General features: G+C 41.2%; 1 protein-coding gene across 2 annotated transcripts in view; it reads left to right on the top strand.

Annotated features, from left to right (window-relative positions):
- The first annotated feature begins 1467 nt into the window (after positions 1–1467).
- The window catches only part of RBM47 (RNA binding motif protein 47), a 46784-nt gene continuing 33791 nt past the window's right edge, over positions 1468–14460 (top strand). For both annotated transcript variants that reach the window (XM_032400235.1, XM_032400234.1), the window contains exon 1: positions 1468–1717. In XM_032400235.1, the coding sequence (XP_032256126.1) occupies positions 1692–1717 (26 nt within the window). In that variant the 5' untranslated portion in view covers positions 1468–1691. The remainder of the gene's footprint in view (positions 1718–14460) is intronic.

Genomic DNA, 14460 nt, shown 5'->3' with positions numbered 1-14460 from the left:
GAAGGACTTCCCTGACCACCCTAAGCAACAACAGCCCCTCGTCGTTCTTCCTAACCCTGCTTTCTTCTCCCTCATCGCATTTATCCATGCCCCCTCCCCCTAACATACATATACATGTGATATACAAAAGATGGTTTGGTCTCTGTTTGGTCTCTAGTTAATAGAGACCACATCAGGGTCCAGGTCCTTGACTGCAGTCCTCCCCCCCCGCCCCTGTTCTTGAGTACATCTTGGAGTTTTATTGAAAGTGCTCAGGAAATACCTGTTGAAATGGAAGAGCGTAGTAGTCGCTAAATCCAGAATGGTAGGGGATTTCTGCGGTAATTTGGAGGAAATTATTAAAACTCCAGTAATTATTAAAGAGCAAAACTCACATAATACTTGGCAAAACCACACGCTTCCTGAGTGCTTGTTAACCTGACTGCACATTCTAAACGGGAGGAAATCTACTTTTTACATCATGACTTAATAGAGCTGGCTTTTCTCTAGCAAAAGGTAAACACAGGGCTTGGATTTTACACATTATTTATGACTTTGTAATAGGTATCTCCTTTTCACCCGCATTCAATATTTATTCTGAACTTCCTCTTTTAAAAAGAAAAAGTCTGTGAACATGACCACAGGGTATATAGGAAATTTCTTAGCTTATGAGATGCCACAGCTTGGTATGTCAGGGGGCCAAGAAGGGACCACTGTAAAATCTAACAGGTTTCTATGGATTAGTGAAGGATGCTGCCTAGGCCAGAGGAAGAGTTTAGGGAGCAAATGCAAAGACAATTGTCTTTAGATTTAAATGAGATTCTGTGGCTTTTGTAAGTTACAGTTTCGCTCACCAAGTATTAAAGGTTTCTCCCCCTGGCTTCAGATACTGTCTCCAAAGTTCCAAAGCGTTTCCTGTCAGTACAGAAATGCCTGTCACTGGCAGGGTCAGAGCAGCACGGGGAAGGGTGTGTGGGTCGATAGAGAGGCAGGTGATTAGGAAGAAGGAAAAAAGAGAGGGAGGGAGGGAGGACTACTATCTACTTATCCAGAGGTGGAAAAAAGTGCGATCTCTACAAGCCAGAATGCCCGGGTTCACATCCTCACTCCACTGTTGCCAACTTGTTTGTCTTGGGCAAGTTACTTTATTTCTTGTGCCTTAGTTTGCTCACCTGTACAATGGGGATAATACTAGTCTCTAAGCTCAGAATATATTTATGAGGCCTATATGTGTTAATGTATGTGAAACACTTAGAACAGTTCCCGGTGTATGACAAGGGCTATAGAGAGGAGGTAGCTACCATTATTACAGAAGGAGGTGATGAATTTCAGCGAAAATTAGACAGGAGAAGGGTGATGATTCCATCTTGTTGTAGCTCTTCGTTGGCTGCCTCCCCAGATGTCCTCTTGCCTGTAATAAATACAGGTGCTTGAAGCCTCTGGGCTCTTCACTGCCTGCCCACTCAGGAAAGTAGGGAGCACGAGAGGGGCTGTGCTTTTGTGACACATTTAAATTTGAAAGTAACAAAAGAAACTTGCTTGAGTAAAGCTTCAGAGGGAAGGAGTTGGTTGGATATGGGGTGGGGTTATTTGACTTACTTTATTGGCTCATTCTCTCATTCGAGCTGCCTGAGAAGTCACAGAGAGGCTGTATGGTCGGCACAGTAACGTGTGATGTGACAAGGCTCCCGGGGGAACTCAATCACTAGTGGATGCTGGAACCCGAGAGTCAAGAAAAGTGAGTAGTCCCGATCTTCTGTCTTCTTCCTCTCTCTGAGTGGTGTCCCCGTCATGGGGAACATTTCTAAGGGACAGGGGCTCAGTCAAGCACATCCACAAGCGGGGGGTGGGAATGAGCCAGAGTGAGGGTGTGTGGAGATCTCTGAGCAGCCCAGCCTGGTCTATTTAAATCCTTGGGAGTTCGTGCTAAGCTGAGAAAGTAGTGCAAAATTAGTTTTACTTCAAAACAATCATGCAGAAACATTACGTTCCCTCTTGGAGTTCTTCCCACAGCACCGTGTACCTGGCACCTAACCACTGCATTTAAGATGTATGCTGTCTTGCCTGTGCCCACATTAAAGAGCTCCTACTATGGAAACGGGAAGTACTTGACATAGGATGTAAATGAGTTTAGCTATATGCTTAGATTAAAAGTGTATCCCACTAGAAATAGAATGGATTCACCTGCTTAAATTTTATAATAAGTAATAAATAGTAAATATATTTGTAAGTCTGAGACCAGGAGGGACACTGCCCCCCTGCCCCACACTCCTGTGCTCCTTCCCTCCTGGTTTTCCTCCTTAGCTCTTTCATAATCTAGCATATGGTATATTTTACTGATTTACTCATTAAATGTCTTTTCCCTCATAGGACTCGAGGGCTCATGAGGGCAAGGATTTTTGTCTTGTTTTGTTCACCGCTAAAGCCTTAGTAACCTACAACAGTACCTGACACGTAGAAGGTACTCGATAAAGATTGAGTGAATGAAATAGATGTGTTAGTTACTATTATCATTTTACTCTTTAGCGCAGTTGTACTGAGAGGATACCGTACATTTACAGCCCTTTCCTAATGTCTACCGAAGATAATGGACTCCAGTACGGCGATGTCCATTATTTAATTCTTCCTGTTGATACCACAACAGGCTATTTGCCCAGTTAACCAGAAGGGAATCCTATGGTGCTTTTGATCATACAGGCTTGTGGATACTGGTCTAGAAAAGCAGAGGAAGACTCTTTGGTCCACGGTGGCGGTAGGGATCTCAGCAATGCGTCACCGAGGCCAAGCCCTGGTATGTGTTGTGCGCGTGTGAAACTAAAAGCTGACTTGAAGGAATGAATCCTTGCTATCATATTGCCATTCTTAGAGAAGTTCTGTGTGTCACGTGCATTCTTTAGAAGGACTCTCGTGTATATCCATGCGTGCCCTTACCTCTCTGAGCTCGCTCGTCCACTGCCGGTTCGTCAGCTTCACGGCCAACACCACTGAGGTGGTGACGTGGCTTCCGTGCGCTGGTTCATACCTTTTCACGTGGAAGCTAGTACTTCACTCTGTGCGTGTGTATGTGAACAATGTCTTCTTTGACTGCCTTAATTATGCGTTAATACAGCAAAGATTTTGAAATTCTAATTAGGGTAATTCTAAGTAGTGTAAAATCTTCTGGAAAACTATCTACTACCATGTTATACAAAGCACATACACATTCACTTGATCTCTATATTGGCTATATCTTAGCCTTTATTTAAAAAAAAATTTTTTTTTTATTAAAGATTTTATTGACTTACTTGTCAGAGAGAGCGAGCACGAGCAAGGGGGGGCGGCAGGCAGAGGGAGAAGCAGACTTCCCACCGAGCAGGGAGCCCAACGCGGGACTCGATCCCAGGACCCTGAGATCATGACCTGAGCCGAAGGCAGACGCTTAACCGACTTAGCCACCCAGGTGCCCCATCTTAGTCGTTAGATAAATTAAAATAAAAGATAATGCTCTCTAGTAGCATGTAAAAATGACCTTAATAGGTATTACCTATATTTAAAATAGCCCCACAGAATAGTTTCCTGGCTTCATACCATGTCTTCACCTGAACTCCACTTCTTGCTCTCCCAGACCTGAGACCTTGTTTCTTGTTCCTTTTTCCGAATTACCTTAGAGCTGGTCTTTGTCTCAAGCTTCTAGTTTGCTTGTGTCCTTTTTTTCCCTCTTCCCTGCAGTCTCGGGCCTCAGATCTGCTTGATCTCACTCCACTCTGAAAACCGAGGCGTTTTGTTGAGACAGAGGTCCCTCCTCCCGGGATGACTTGAGCTTGTTGCAAGCCTGACGTATCAGCAGTTATCACAGCGAAGGTTGCACAACATGTCTACCATCATGGCTTGACTTACGGTTTTAGACGTTTGCCTCCATCGTGGGCTCCGGAGTAGCAGTCCATGCCAGTGGCAGTGGGAGAAGGCAGGCTTTCCCTTTTTCTGTGTACTTCTCTTTTTTTTTTTTTTTTTAAAGATTTTATTTATTTATTTGACAGAGAGAGACACAGCAAGAGAGGGAACACAAGCAGGGGGAGTGGGAGAGGGAGAAGCAGGCTTCCCGCAGAGCAGGGAGCCCGATGCGGGGCTCAATCATGACCTGAGCCGAAGGCAGACGCTTAACGACTGAGCCACCCAGGCGCCCCTCTGTGTACTTTTCTATATTGTTTGACTGTGTTATAACTAGTGTGCATTGTTTTTACAAAGACCGTAAATATCCGTGTGCGTGTTTGCCTGTATTTTTAAAAATTAACTTTGTTCAAAGCAAAAGCAGGAAAATACTGCTTAATTTTTTTGTTGTTGTTGTTTAGGGCAGGCTGTAATTGTGATTCTTACTTTCGGGTATTCAGTGAAAAGCTGCCCTGTCCTTACTGCCTTAACTTTTAAAATGTATCTTCTTGAGATGGTTTGTTTCCTGAGTCTTTGCCTTCTTGATAATGTTCGGTATAACAGTGCGTGCCAACACACGGGCACGCACGCACCCACTCATACACCAGAAATACTCTCTTTCTAATGCTTAAAGCATGCCACAAACCCAGAATTTGTAAAAATTCTTGTATAAAATACTCAGTTGCTCATATAAAAGGCAGGTTTCCTGGGTCCCATTTGTAGTCAAGAAGAATTTGGTCTAAAATCAGTTTTCTGGAAACACTGTCTTCTTGTTGTACAGAGATTGCTTCAATTTTTCTCCATTCGGAACCTATCAATTTAGTTTTATATAATACTTAACATGATGATAATCTTAGACTTGTTCTGGATTTGGGCCCTTTACTAACCTGTGGGTGTTTTCTAGTCTCTATTGATAGTTTTAGGTTATTTTATTTAGGAGTAATAACACTGTTTCTATTTTAAAGGTAGATAAATGGCCAGTTACCTGGAACTTTCTTGTCACTCTGGAATTTTTACTTCAAATCACTAAGGTGTTCTGGAATTTAGTAAGATTAACAATTACAGAATAACCACTAAGGGAAAACTGGAGACCACAATTTTGAAATCACAGATTTGTTTCTCTCTTTATATGCTGTGGAGCTTATTTTAATCCTTGTTCAGGAGACTTTGGGTCCCAGATGTCACCTCACTTTCAGGACGCCTCCCCCCTCCCCCAGTCCTCTTTCTGTTCCCTGTTCCCCCTAATCTCCCAACGGCCGGAACTGATAAGCCCAACCTCCAGAGGGACTTTCGATGAGGTTCCATCTCTTAACTGCTTGAAAAGGAGTATATTTACTCTGCTTGGGTGCTTCAGGTCCTCCTGATCCCGTTGTTATGTACGAACTGTCTTCATTACCATGAATCATGTTTTACCACTCCCGTCTTTGTCTATGGCCCTTCTCTCTCTCTCCGCTTCTTACCAGAAAATCCCTTTCCAGCTCCACATTGGAAGTCAAGTCAAGTCAAATGAGGGTTTAATTCCTGTGTAATTTTTGCTTGTATCTAAGCACTTACCGTGTATTCACTCATTTAATTCCCGCAACAACCTGGATGGGGTAGCAATTACTGTTTGTCTTGTCTGCGTCGAGCAGTACAAGATAATGGGTACCTGTCTTATTCTAGGAAGGTGGATTTAAAAGATCGTTTGTTTACTTTTAGTCAGTAGTGGCGTTTGAATAGAAGATTTCAGTTAAATGTCTTTCTCTATGAAATGCTGGAGCTTTTGTCTTCTCGGGCCTTCCCCGAATCTATTTGTTACAGTAGGTTTTCATTCAGTTTTCAGGCTGCTGTTGAGCATTCTGTATCTGGCAATTTTAACACCTCCCTTGGTTCTGCAACACCCACTCAAAGCTCATTCCATGTGCCCTTAGCAAATGACTCCCAAGGCATTTAAATGGCCAAAGCCCATTGACCAATGAGGAGACGTGTGCCATGTAAAACAGAGTTACGCAGTTCCCTAGATCAGGAAGGAAGGTTGCTTAAGCAAAGCTTTTGTTACTATTAGCCTGCCGCATCCAGATTTCAAGACTGGAAAGGTAGGGGACACCCTTATTTGTTTTAATTGCAAGAGAGGACGAGATGGTTGTGTGGTTAGAGTGATTTAGATCAGGTTGGCTAAGCAAATGATCCCTTTTTTAATTGAAGGCAAAAAAAGGAAAATTAGAGCTTGGTAATAGTTTAAAATACTGCAGTTTGCCTTACCAGCAACAAAACCAAAATTCTGAAGTTACGAACGTTTTTTTTTGTTTTTGTTTTAAAATCAGTTCTTCCAGAAGCTCTTCACTTTGCATACTTGAGAAAGCTAGGCCTTCACAGAGTAAGGTCATTTTTTCACAGATCGCTGCTATTTTAACCATGGGATAAGAAGCAGGAACTTATCAGTAATGTCCACCTTTGTTTTCCAAAGTCATTTCAGTCAGTCTTTAGAGAAGAATTTTGTGATTTTTAAGAAATGTGATAATGAAAGATAAGAAAAATAAGCAGAACTAGCATTGTGATAATTGCTACATATATTTAGCAATAATGACATTTCCTCTCTGAAAAAAGGTCTTGTATAAGAAGACTTGTAGCACCATTTTTTCAAACCAGTAGTAAAGTTTATGAAGTAGAATTAGTTAAGTGTAGGTTGTATGCTTTAAAGACTACAAGTAAGTTTCACTTTCATTATAAAGAACAGTTTAGTTATGTTTTATGCGCTATTTGTTCTAATAGTAACTCGAAGAAACCAGAGAAATACAATATTTGCTCCTTTCTACCTAGAAACAGAACCACTTGCATAGTATTTGAAGCTAATTCTCAAAAGAAAACCTTCCTCATTATGAATAAAATATGATGACTCAGTGTTACGACAGAATGTATACATAAGAAATGTATATGATAATACTTATTCATTCCTCTTCATTTAATGCTTAGTGTCAGAAGCTAAGTTTGGGTTCAGGGAAAGGTCTAACTGATTTCCCACCGTTGCGTTTCCCCAGAGATGGCTTAATAGGGGTTTGTATTTTATCATAGAACCTAGAAATTAGATAATATATCTGTTTAAAATTTTAACATATGAGAGATGGCACCGTTTGGTAAAAGTTTTTTTTTAGTGTACATACCACTAGGTATAAATGCCCAGTAATTCAAGTTATCTCAGATTCCCCCTTTCTTTTTGTTTTTACGTATTTATTTATAAATTTGCATCCTGAAACTTAGCACGTTTATTAGATTTATTAAAATGCCATTTTATGAGAAGCAGACTAATGAGGGGAGGTGGATGTGGGTCCGCCAGCAGTCGCAGAGTTAACTGTGCACAGCGGAGAAGACTTGCTAACCACCTTCTGCAGTACAAGTCAGCGCTGCTTCTCGCTTCCAAGCAGAGGTTCAAAGGTTTAGCCTAACTTCACAGATCAGAGGTCAGGCACGAATTGCTGCAATTTGTAGTTCAATTCTGCCGATAGGACAGAATTTCACAGCGATGATGATTGCTTTTTTCTACTTCTGCACACAGGCTGGACTGGGCAGTTAACAGCATCATTTGTACAAGTCAGCCCTTGGCACCCAAGTTTAATGAGTAACTAGCTGGTGCCTCAGATTTCACTGGTACAAGGTGCACATTATAAAAAAGGTCAAATGTCCGTGCACAAAGCCGGAGGGGAGTGGGGAGTGACATTGCAGTAACCACCACCTCTGAATCTTATGTCAAGAATTAGTGATTTGTGTTTATTTAAAAAATCAGACTTCTATGGTGTGAATGTTAGTGTGTTCATTTTCTTTGCTACTAAAAGAGGTAGAGTAATTTTTTTAAATGTTAGCAAGAGAGAACAGTCAGATTAGAGATTGTTGACTGAGCAGTAGAAAGTGAAATTGCAGGCTGTTGACTCCTTTCGTGGAGTCTGATTTCTCAAAAACCTTCCAAAGTGTTACGCTTTCTTTCTTTTTTTAAGATTTTATTTATTTATTTGACAGAGAGACACAGCGAGAGAGGGAACACAAGCAGGGGGAGCGGCAGAGGGAGAAGCAGGCTCCACGCTGAGCAGGGAGCCCGATGCGGGACTCGATCCCAGGACCCTGGGATCATGACCTGAGCCAAAGGCAGACGCTTAACCGACTGAGCCAGCCAGGAACCCCAAGTGTTATGTTTTCAAAAAGCATAACAGCCTTTCAAGAATCTAGGGAGCACGTTGGATAACCAGGTTTTCTAAGCCTGTGATATTTATGAGTATCTGACATTGTCTGCTCTTCATCCAAAAAGTTACACTTCTATCCTTACTTCTAACCCAGGTTGAAAATATCTTTTACTGTTTAAAGCTGAATATTGGAACTCGAAAAAATTCTTAGACAGTTATCTTTGACAAATCATGGGTTTGCCATTCACAGGTTTGACTCATAAATGACTCCGAAGCGGCAATATAAATACAGAGTGATTTGTCATTTTCCTTATAGCACAAATTTTAATTTTCTACTCTTCCAGTCTAGGATGCAGTTGGAAGCAATCGGATTTTGCCATGGAGCAGAATTAATTAAGAGTGCAGATTCTGGTCTCGGGCCTCTTGGGTTTGAATTCCAGCTTCATCACTTACAGCTGAGGGACCTTAGCCAATGGGCAATCTCAGGATGAGTGTTACCAGAGAATTCACTTCATGGCGTTGCAGTAATGATTAAATAAGACAATGTACACAAAATGCTTAGCACAGTACCTGATGCATTATAAGCACTCAATGAATGTTAGCTGTTACTAACATTATTAATTTTATTAAGTTACATCACCTGTGAATAAGCCTAGCCTACCCTGTACGTCAGCCAACCTTGGTCTAGACTTGGTCTTTGCTCTGTTCGTTTCATAAGGGACATAAGTCATGCTATAGTTGGATGAGGTGATCTGGGAACATGGTAGGATGCATTCCTTTTGAATATCATAGGGAAGTGTATTTTAAAATTCCTCAGTTTCAAGTCTAGCACTCTTGTAGATGCTATCCTTTTCCCCCTAGCTGATTTGCTATTGCGTGGCAAAAGCTGTAAAAAGAAATAAATGCAAATCATCTGGTTTCCTTTGAGAATTGTTTTCATTCTGCCCTTTGGTGAGAAACAGTTGAGTGAAAAAACACAAATCCATAAATGAGACCACACCAGTGGGCTAAATTCTATCCCTGATGAGTTATATTATATTTACTAGAATCTGTGTTTTCCTAAAATGCCAGGCATGACAATCTTAAAAAAAAATAATTTTTTTCATTCCATTTCTTCATTTTATTCCTATAGAAGGTAGAAGTAGCATTTGAAAAAAAGCATGGTTTTTACTACCAGTGACAATATATAAACGATGTGCTTGGCATTAAAAAGGTAGTGCCAACATCTCACGCTAATTAAACAGTTAAGCACCTACTGGGCGCTAGGATTAGTTGTAGGGCACTGGGATTATAGTAGTGGATTCTGCCCTGCTACAGTTTACAGCTGACTAGGGAAGACCATTATTATACCAGTAACAACTGTAAGGCTGAACCATATAAATTTGCCAATATTGTACTGTTTTTGTCCTTCAAAATGGCAATCTCATATAGCTCAGTTTAGTGTTATGAGGAGTACAAGGAGAGATTATATGGTGGTGTTGGAACATATTTCAGGGGATCCAGATTTGGCTTCTGAGGAGTGACATTTAAGGATGAGAACAAGCTGGCTGGGCAAGGGGGCTGGCGAGGGTTTGAAGCATTGGGAACAGCATGTGTAAGGAGGAAAGTGACACCGGGTGAGGTTGTCCTAAGGATATTGACTTTATTCTAAGGGCATATTGTAAGAAAGCGTGGAGGTTAAGCAGGAGGTTGTCAAGACCTGCTCAAATTGTGGTTGTGGTTGTGGTTTGGTTTGGTTTGGTTTTTAAAGATCACTTGGCCTGCCATGAGAGCTAGATTGTTTGCAGCGGGCAAGAGTGGATAAAACAAGAGTCAGTTGGGAGGCTAATGCAATTGTCCAGGTAGAAGCTGATGGATGGCAGTTTACACGATGCTTTCAAATGTAGTATCTTGTCTTATCCTTATAATAGCTCTCACGTGAGGTGTTAATATCAGCTTCTGTACACCAGGGAGGATGCTGAGACCCAGAAAATTAAGTGGCATGCCCATGGTCCAATGTTGCTGGTGGCCCAGTAAGGATTCTGTTACCTGAACTCTTACCTGACTCTTGCCCCCGCGGTCTCCTGGTAGCTGTAGGCCCATGTATTAGCATCCCTGAGTGTGGGCAGTTGGCCTTCAGAAAGGATGAGAAAGTTCTTTTTAGCCTAGGTTTATGATGGAGTCGAGAAGCGGAACATGACATGGAACTTGATATTAGACTGGGGTGTCCTTTTGGAAGAAAATACATGAAATTCATGTATTTATCATTCCAAAAATGGATTTGGAACAGCTTTCAGAACTACATATGGTATGACGAGATTAAGAAGAAAGGGTAAAAATCGTGGTGGGCGAACAGATGGTACCACACATCATAAATCCGGTGAACGTTCGCCCCCAGACCTGCCATTTATTGAAGAGGGAGAAGCAACTCTAAGATTCACATGCCCCCCAAAATTAAAACAAACCAAGCGTTCTGCTCAGAAGAGCTTTTCCTTCTTCCGTAATCTAGGAAGATTTCCTGATTAGGTCTTTTTTTTTTTTTTAAAGATTTTATTTATTTATTTGAGAGAGAGAATGAGAGAGAGAGAGCATGAGAGGGGGGAGGGTCAGAGGGAGAAGCAGACTCCCTGCCGAGCAGGGAGCCCGATGCGGGACTCGATCCCGGGACTCCAGGATCATGACCTGAGCCGAAGGCAGTCGCTTAACCAACTGAGCCACCCAGGCGCCCTCTGATTAGGTCTTCATAAAGACTCCATGATACAGTGAGCAGTATCCATAGCTCTTCCATAGAATGAGGAGTGGGTGAGGAGATGGAAGTGAATTAATCAACCCCATTAATGCCTGGAACCGTTTCTTTTCTCTAGGAACTGCCCTGCAAATCTTACTAATATACAGAATCATGTGACCCTCAGTAAGACAGTCCCCTCCACACTAAAACCCAGGAATTGTACTAGAGACGGGTTTTTCAAACTGGGTGCCCTGGGGTACCCAGGATTGTGTCCGGAGGAATGTGAAGCCATAGGACAAAAGTGGCATATGGGTTTTGCTTGAAGATTTTTGCAAAGCAGTATTAAAATTTCAGTGAAATGGGTTGTGTTTGGAGTCAGTCTGGAAAATCAGATTTTTTTTTCTGGAAATGAACAGCTGAGCCTAAGTATTTTATTTGGGGCAAATTTTCTGTTATTTGAATACCCATGAGAGGCACATCAGTAATCCTGCTTTTGTTCATTAAGATACAGCACAAGACTATATAAAGCCCGTAATTCCATTTCTACGTTAATAATTTGCTTTCAGTTCATAGAGTTTACATGTCCTTTACCACGATATTATTTTTTAAAGGGGGAAATTTTGCCGTTATAGAAAGAAAACTCAAAATTCTGCACAACTCATGTGTGCCAGGAATAGTACTTTATATTCTTTATTCTCCAGGCAGTCCTTCCTCTGCTCTCATACAGTCGCTGTTCTCCATAAAATCTCCACTTTATGGATAAGGAAACCAAGGCTCAGAAAAGTTGAAAAATTTGTCTGGATTCACTTCGCTAGTAAATGAACAGGGCAGGAATCTAAATTGTTTTCTGTTGGGCAGAATTAATTTCAGGACACACCTTGTAATTTGCACATTTATTTTTATTTATCAAATACTGTGATGTTGATCATTAGGTATTATCCAGGATAACAGCATTTAGGAAGTTGTCCTCACAGACTTGGGTAAGGATTATATGCTTCAAGAACTAGTTTAATAGCTATTACTCTCTGATTTATTTGAGGGTGTAGCTGTTTTTCCTTCCTTCCTTCCTCCTTCCATCCCTTCCTTCCTCCTCCCCTCCCTTCCTTCCTCCTCTTCCTCCTCTTCTTTCTTCTTCCTCTTCTCTCTCTCTCTGTCTTTTTCTTTCTTTCGTAGATCATTGATAATAAGGATGAAAACCAGCTCATGGCTTAGTTTTACTGCTTGTATTCCCATAAGGTTATGGATCTCATCGAAAGCTTTTGCCGCTCTTGGCAATATGCAATATAGTCAAGGCAAAATAATTTGGAACTGAACTGACTTTAGAGGCCATTTAATTGGCAGGTTCCAAACTGTGCCCTCTGTAGTCCTACAGGTCCTATAGGCTCCCCACTTGCCCCCAGTGGACAGTGGAGCAGAATGGATGGGGATGCCTCCCTTGCCCGCACTTCCACCAGCTTCCTGCTTTATCAGTTCTGTTTTTGCACCCGGGTAAATTTTTGGTGGAAGAAAGGGTGCTACATCTTAAAACAAAACAAAACAAAACAAAAAACAAAAACAAAATGCCCCCCCCCAAAAAACAAGCAATATAAAACAAAAAATTAAAAACCAGTTTGAAAACTGGTACTCCAACTCCTTTAATTTTCTTCAGGGGAGCAAACTTTATATTTCCAGATGTGAAATAAAGGTAAAAGTTTTGTGCTTAGTATATATTTTAATGTCTCATCTGAAATACCCTCATCTTGAACTTAACTCTCTTTAATTTGAATGTTTTCTGTATCGTGCCTTTAAAGATGATCCTAGGATCCCAGATCCTGTTTTTTGTAGGACTCCGCGTAAAGGATATTCTCAGAGGAGTCTTAACTACACATATTCGGGCAGAATAGGAAGTTGCCTTCATAGCAGCTCTCATCAGTTGGTGATGGATGGCTACAGTTCTTGTTTCAATGGGTTTTGAGACCCTGTCTGGATTCAGCAGGAGACAGTGTCATGATCCATTAGTGGTGTGCAGCATAAGCCCCTAAATGGGAAGAGGCATCTCTGTAAAGGGCACCAACCTCTTCTGTTTAAGAGCCTATAAGCATAAAATATAGGCTGTTTCTTCCTAGACATTGTGTTGTTCATCTTGAAATCATGGATGCTCTAAGGAAGGCAGAAGGAAAAATACAAAAGATGGAAGAAGCTGGAAAGTTTCTTCTTACTGTTCCCTGCTTCTTCAGGAACAGGGGAAAGAACAAATGGTTGCATTTCTTCGTTTGTAGAGAACATGATAGAGTAACAGTAGTCCGTTTTTTGAAGATAATGGCCCCCAATTTTTAACACACTTACGAAAATGATAATGAAATCGAAAACATTCCTAGCATTTTTTTTTAATCCCTCAGGATTTTGCTCAAAGGGCATGCCAAAAATTTAACTGAAAAATCCCAAGCAAGCTGCCTGAATTTTCCTGTATATTCTTGTTCTACATCCTATAAAGGACCGGGCAAATCAAATTAGTGGGTCTTTGGTGAGTACACTCCCAGTGTTCTGTTCTTCTTCGCTTAAAGAAAACCTTAAATATCCATTCCTATCAACCAAGATATCTGCTGCTTAGACAATATGCATCTGGTGTATGTTTATATGACAGTCTTGGTGGTTTATATGACATGATGGGTCATCTTAAACCCACAATATTGAAATCCTTATTTATTTGTTCAATTTATATCTTTGTGGCCGGAGAGGAAAAATTACTACCACTTTCTGTATGTGTGAGCATCTTTGGAGTTAAAAGACAAGGAATATTATGAATTGCTTATAAATTGCCTCTTACACCACCCAAAAAGAAGTCAAGGGTATTTCCTTCGAGTGGTCTTTCGAAAGTGTTGGACACAAGGAAGGGTCCTTTGCACAAGCTAGAAGAGACACTTGTATGTTCTTGAACAGTTCTCATGGCATTCTCTAATTTCTGTTTCCTCACCTTCGTATAAGGTAAAAATAACTGTCATGTCAGACTCTCCAGACCTTGGCAATCCAGTGAATTACAACCCATGTAAATGCACTCTGCCAAGGACATAACTCTCTACAGATAGAAGGTATTAGTATTGTGGGTGACAATCCTACCCATGCGGGGAGCATGAAAGAAGGAGGCTGAACCTTGGATGGACGGCCCTCCCCAGCCCCAGCCCCAGCTACAGCCCTCATAAGCTCCAAAAGATAGAGACAGTAAATCCTCGTATGTCAGGGAGGTGGTGCTAGGGTGACACTGATCTACCCAACAACTTACCTTCCTGTGCCTCCCCACCCCCAAGTTCCTTATTTTCTTATCCTCTAGGTTGGGTTCTGGACTTAATCTACTGAATTCAGGGACTCAGAGGGCTAACTTTTTTTTTTTTTAATAAAAGCATATTCATTAAAGAAAACCTGGAAATTGAAAGTATGAAATTGCTTATAGGGGCGTCTGGGTGGCTCAGTAAGTTAAGTGTCTGCCTTCGGCTCAGGTTATGATCTCAGGGTCCTGGGGATTAAGCCCGGCATCGGGCTCCCTGCTCAGCAGGGAGTCTGCTTCTCCCTCTCCTGCTCCCCCTGCTTGTGCTCTCTCTTTCAGATAAATAAATAAAATCTTTTAACAAAAGAAAAAGAAATTGATTATAATCTCACAATCCAAAGATAACCATAATTAACATTATGGTATATTTATTCCTTTTCTGGTTTTTGTTTTTTTTTTAAGATTTTATTTATTTA

The sequence above is a fragment of the Phoca vitulina genome, unplaced genomic scaffold (genome assembly GCF_004348235.1).
Source record: "Phoca vitulina isolate PV1807 unplaced genomic scaffold, GSC_HSeal_1.0 scaffold3, whole genome shotgun sequence".
Taxonomy (NCBI): domain Eukaryota; kingdom Metazoa; phylum Chordata; class Mammalia; order Carnivora; family Phocidae; genus Phoca; species Phoca vitulina.
This window is presented reverse-complemented; position numbering and strand designations above follow the sequence as displayed.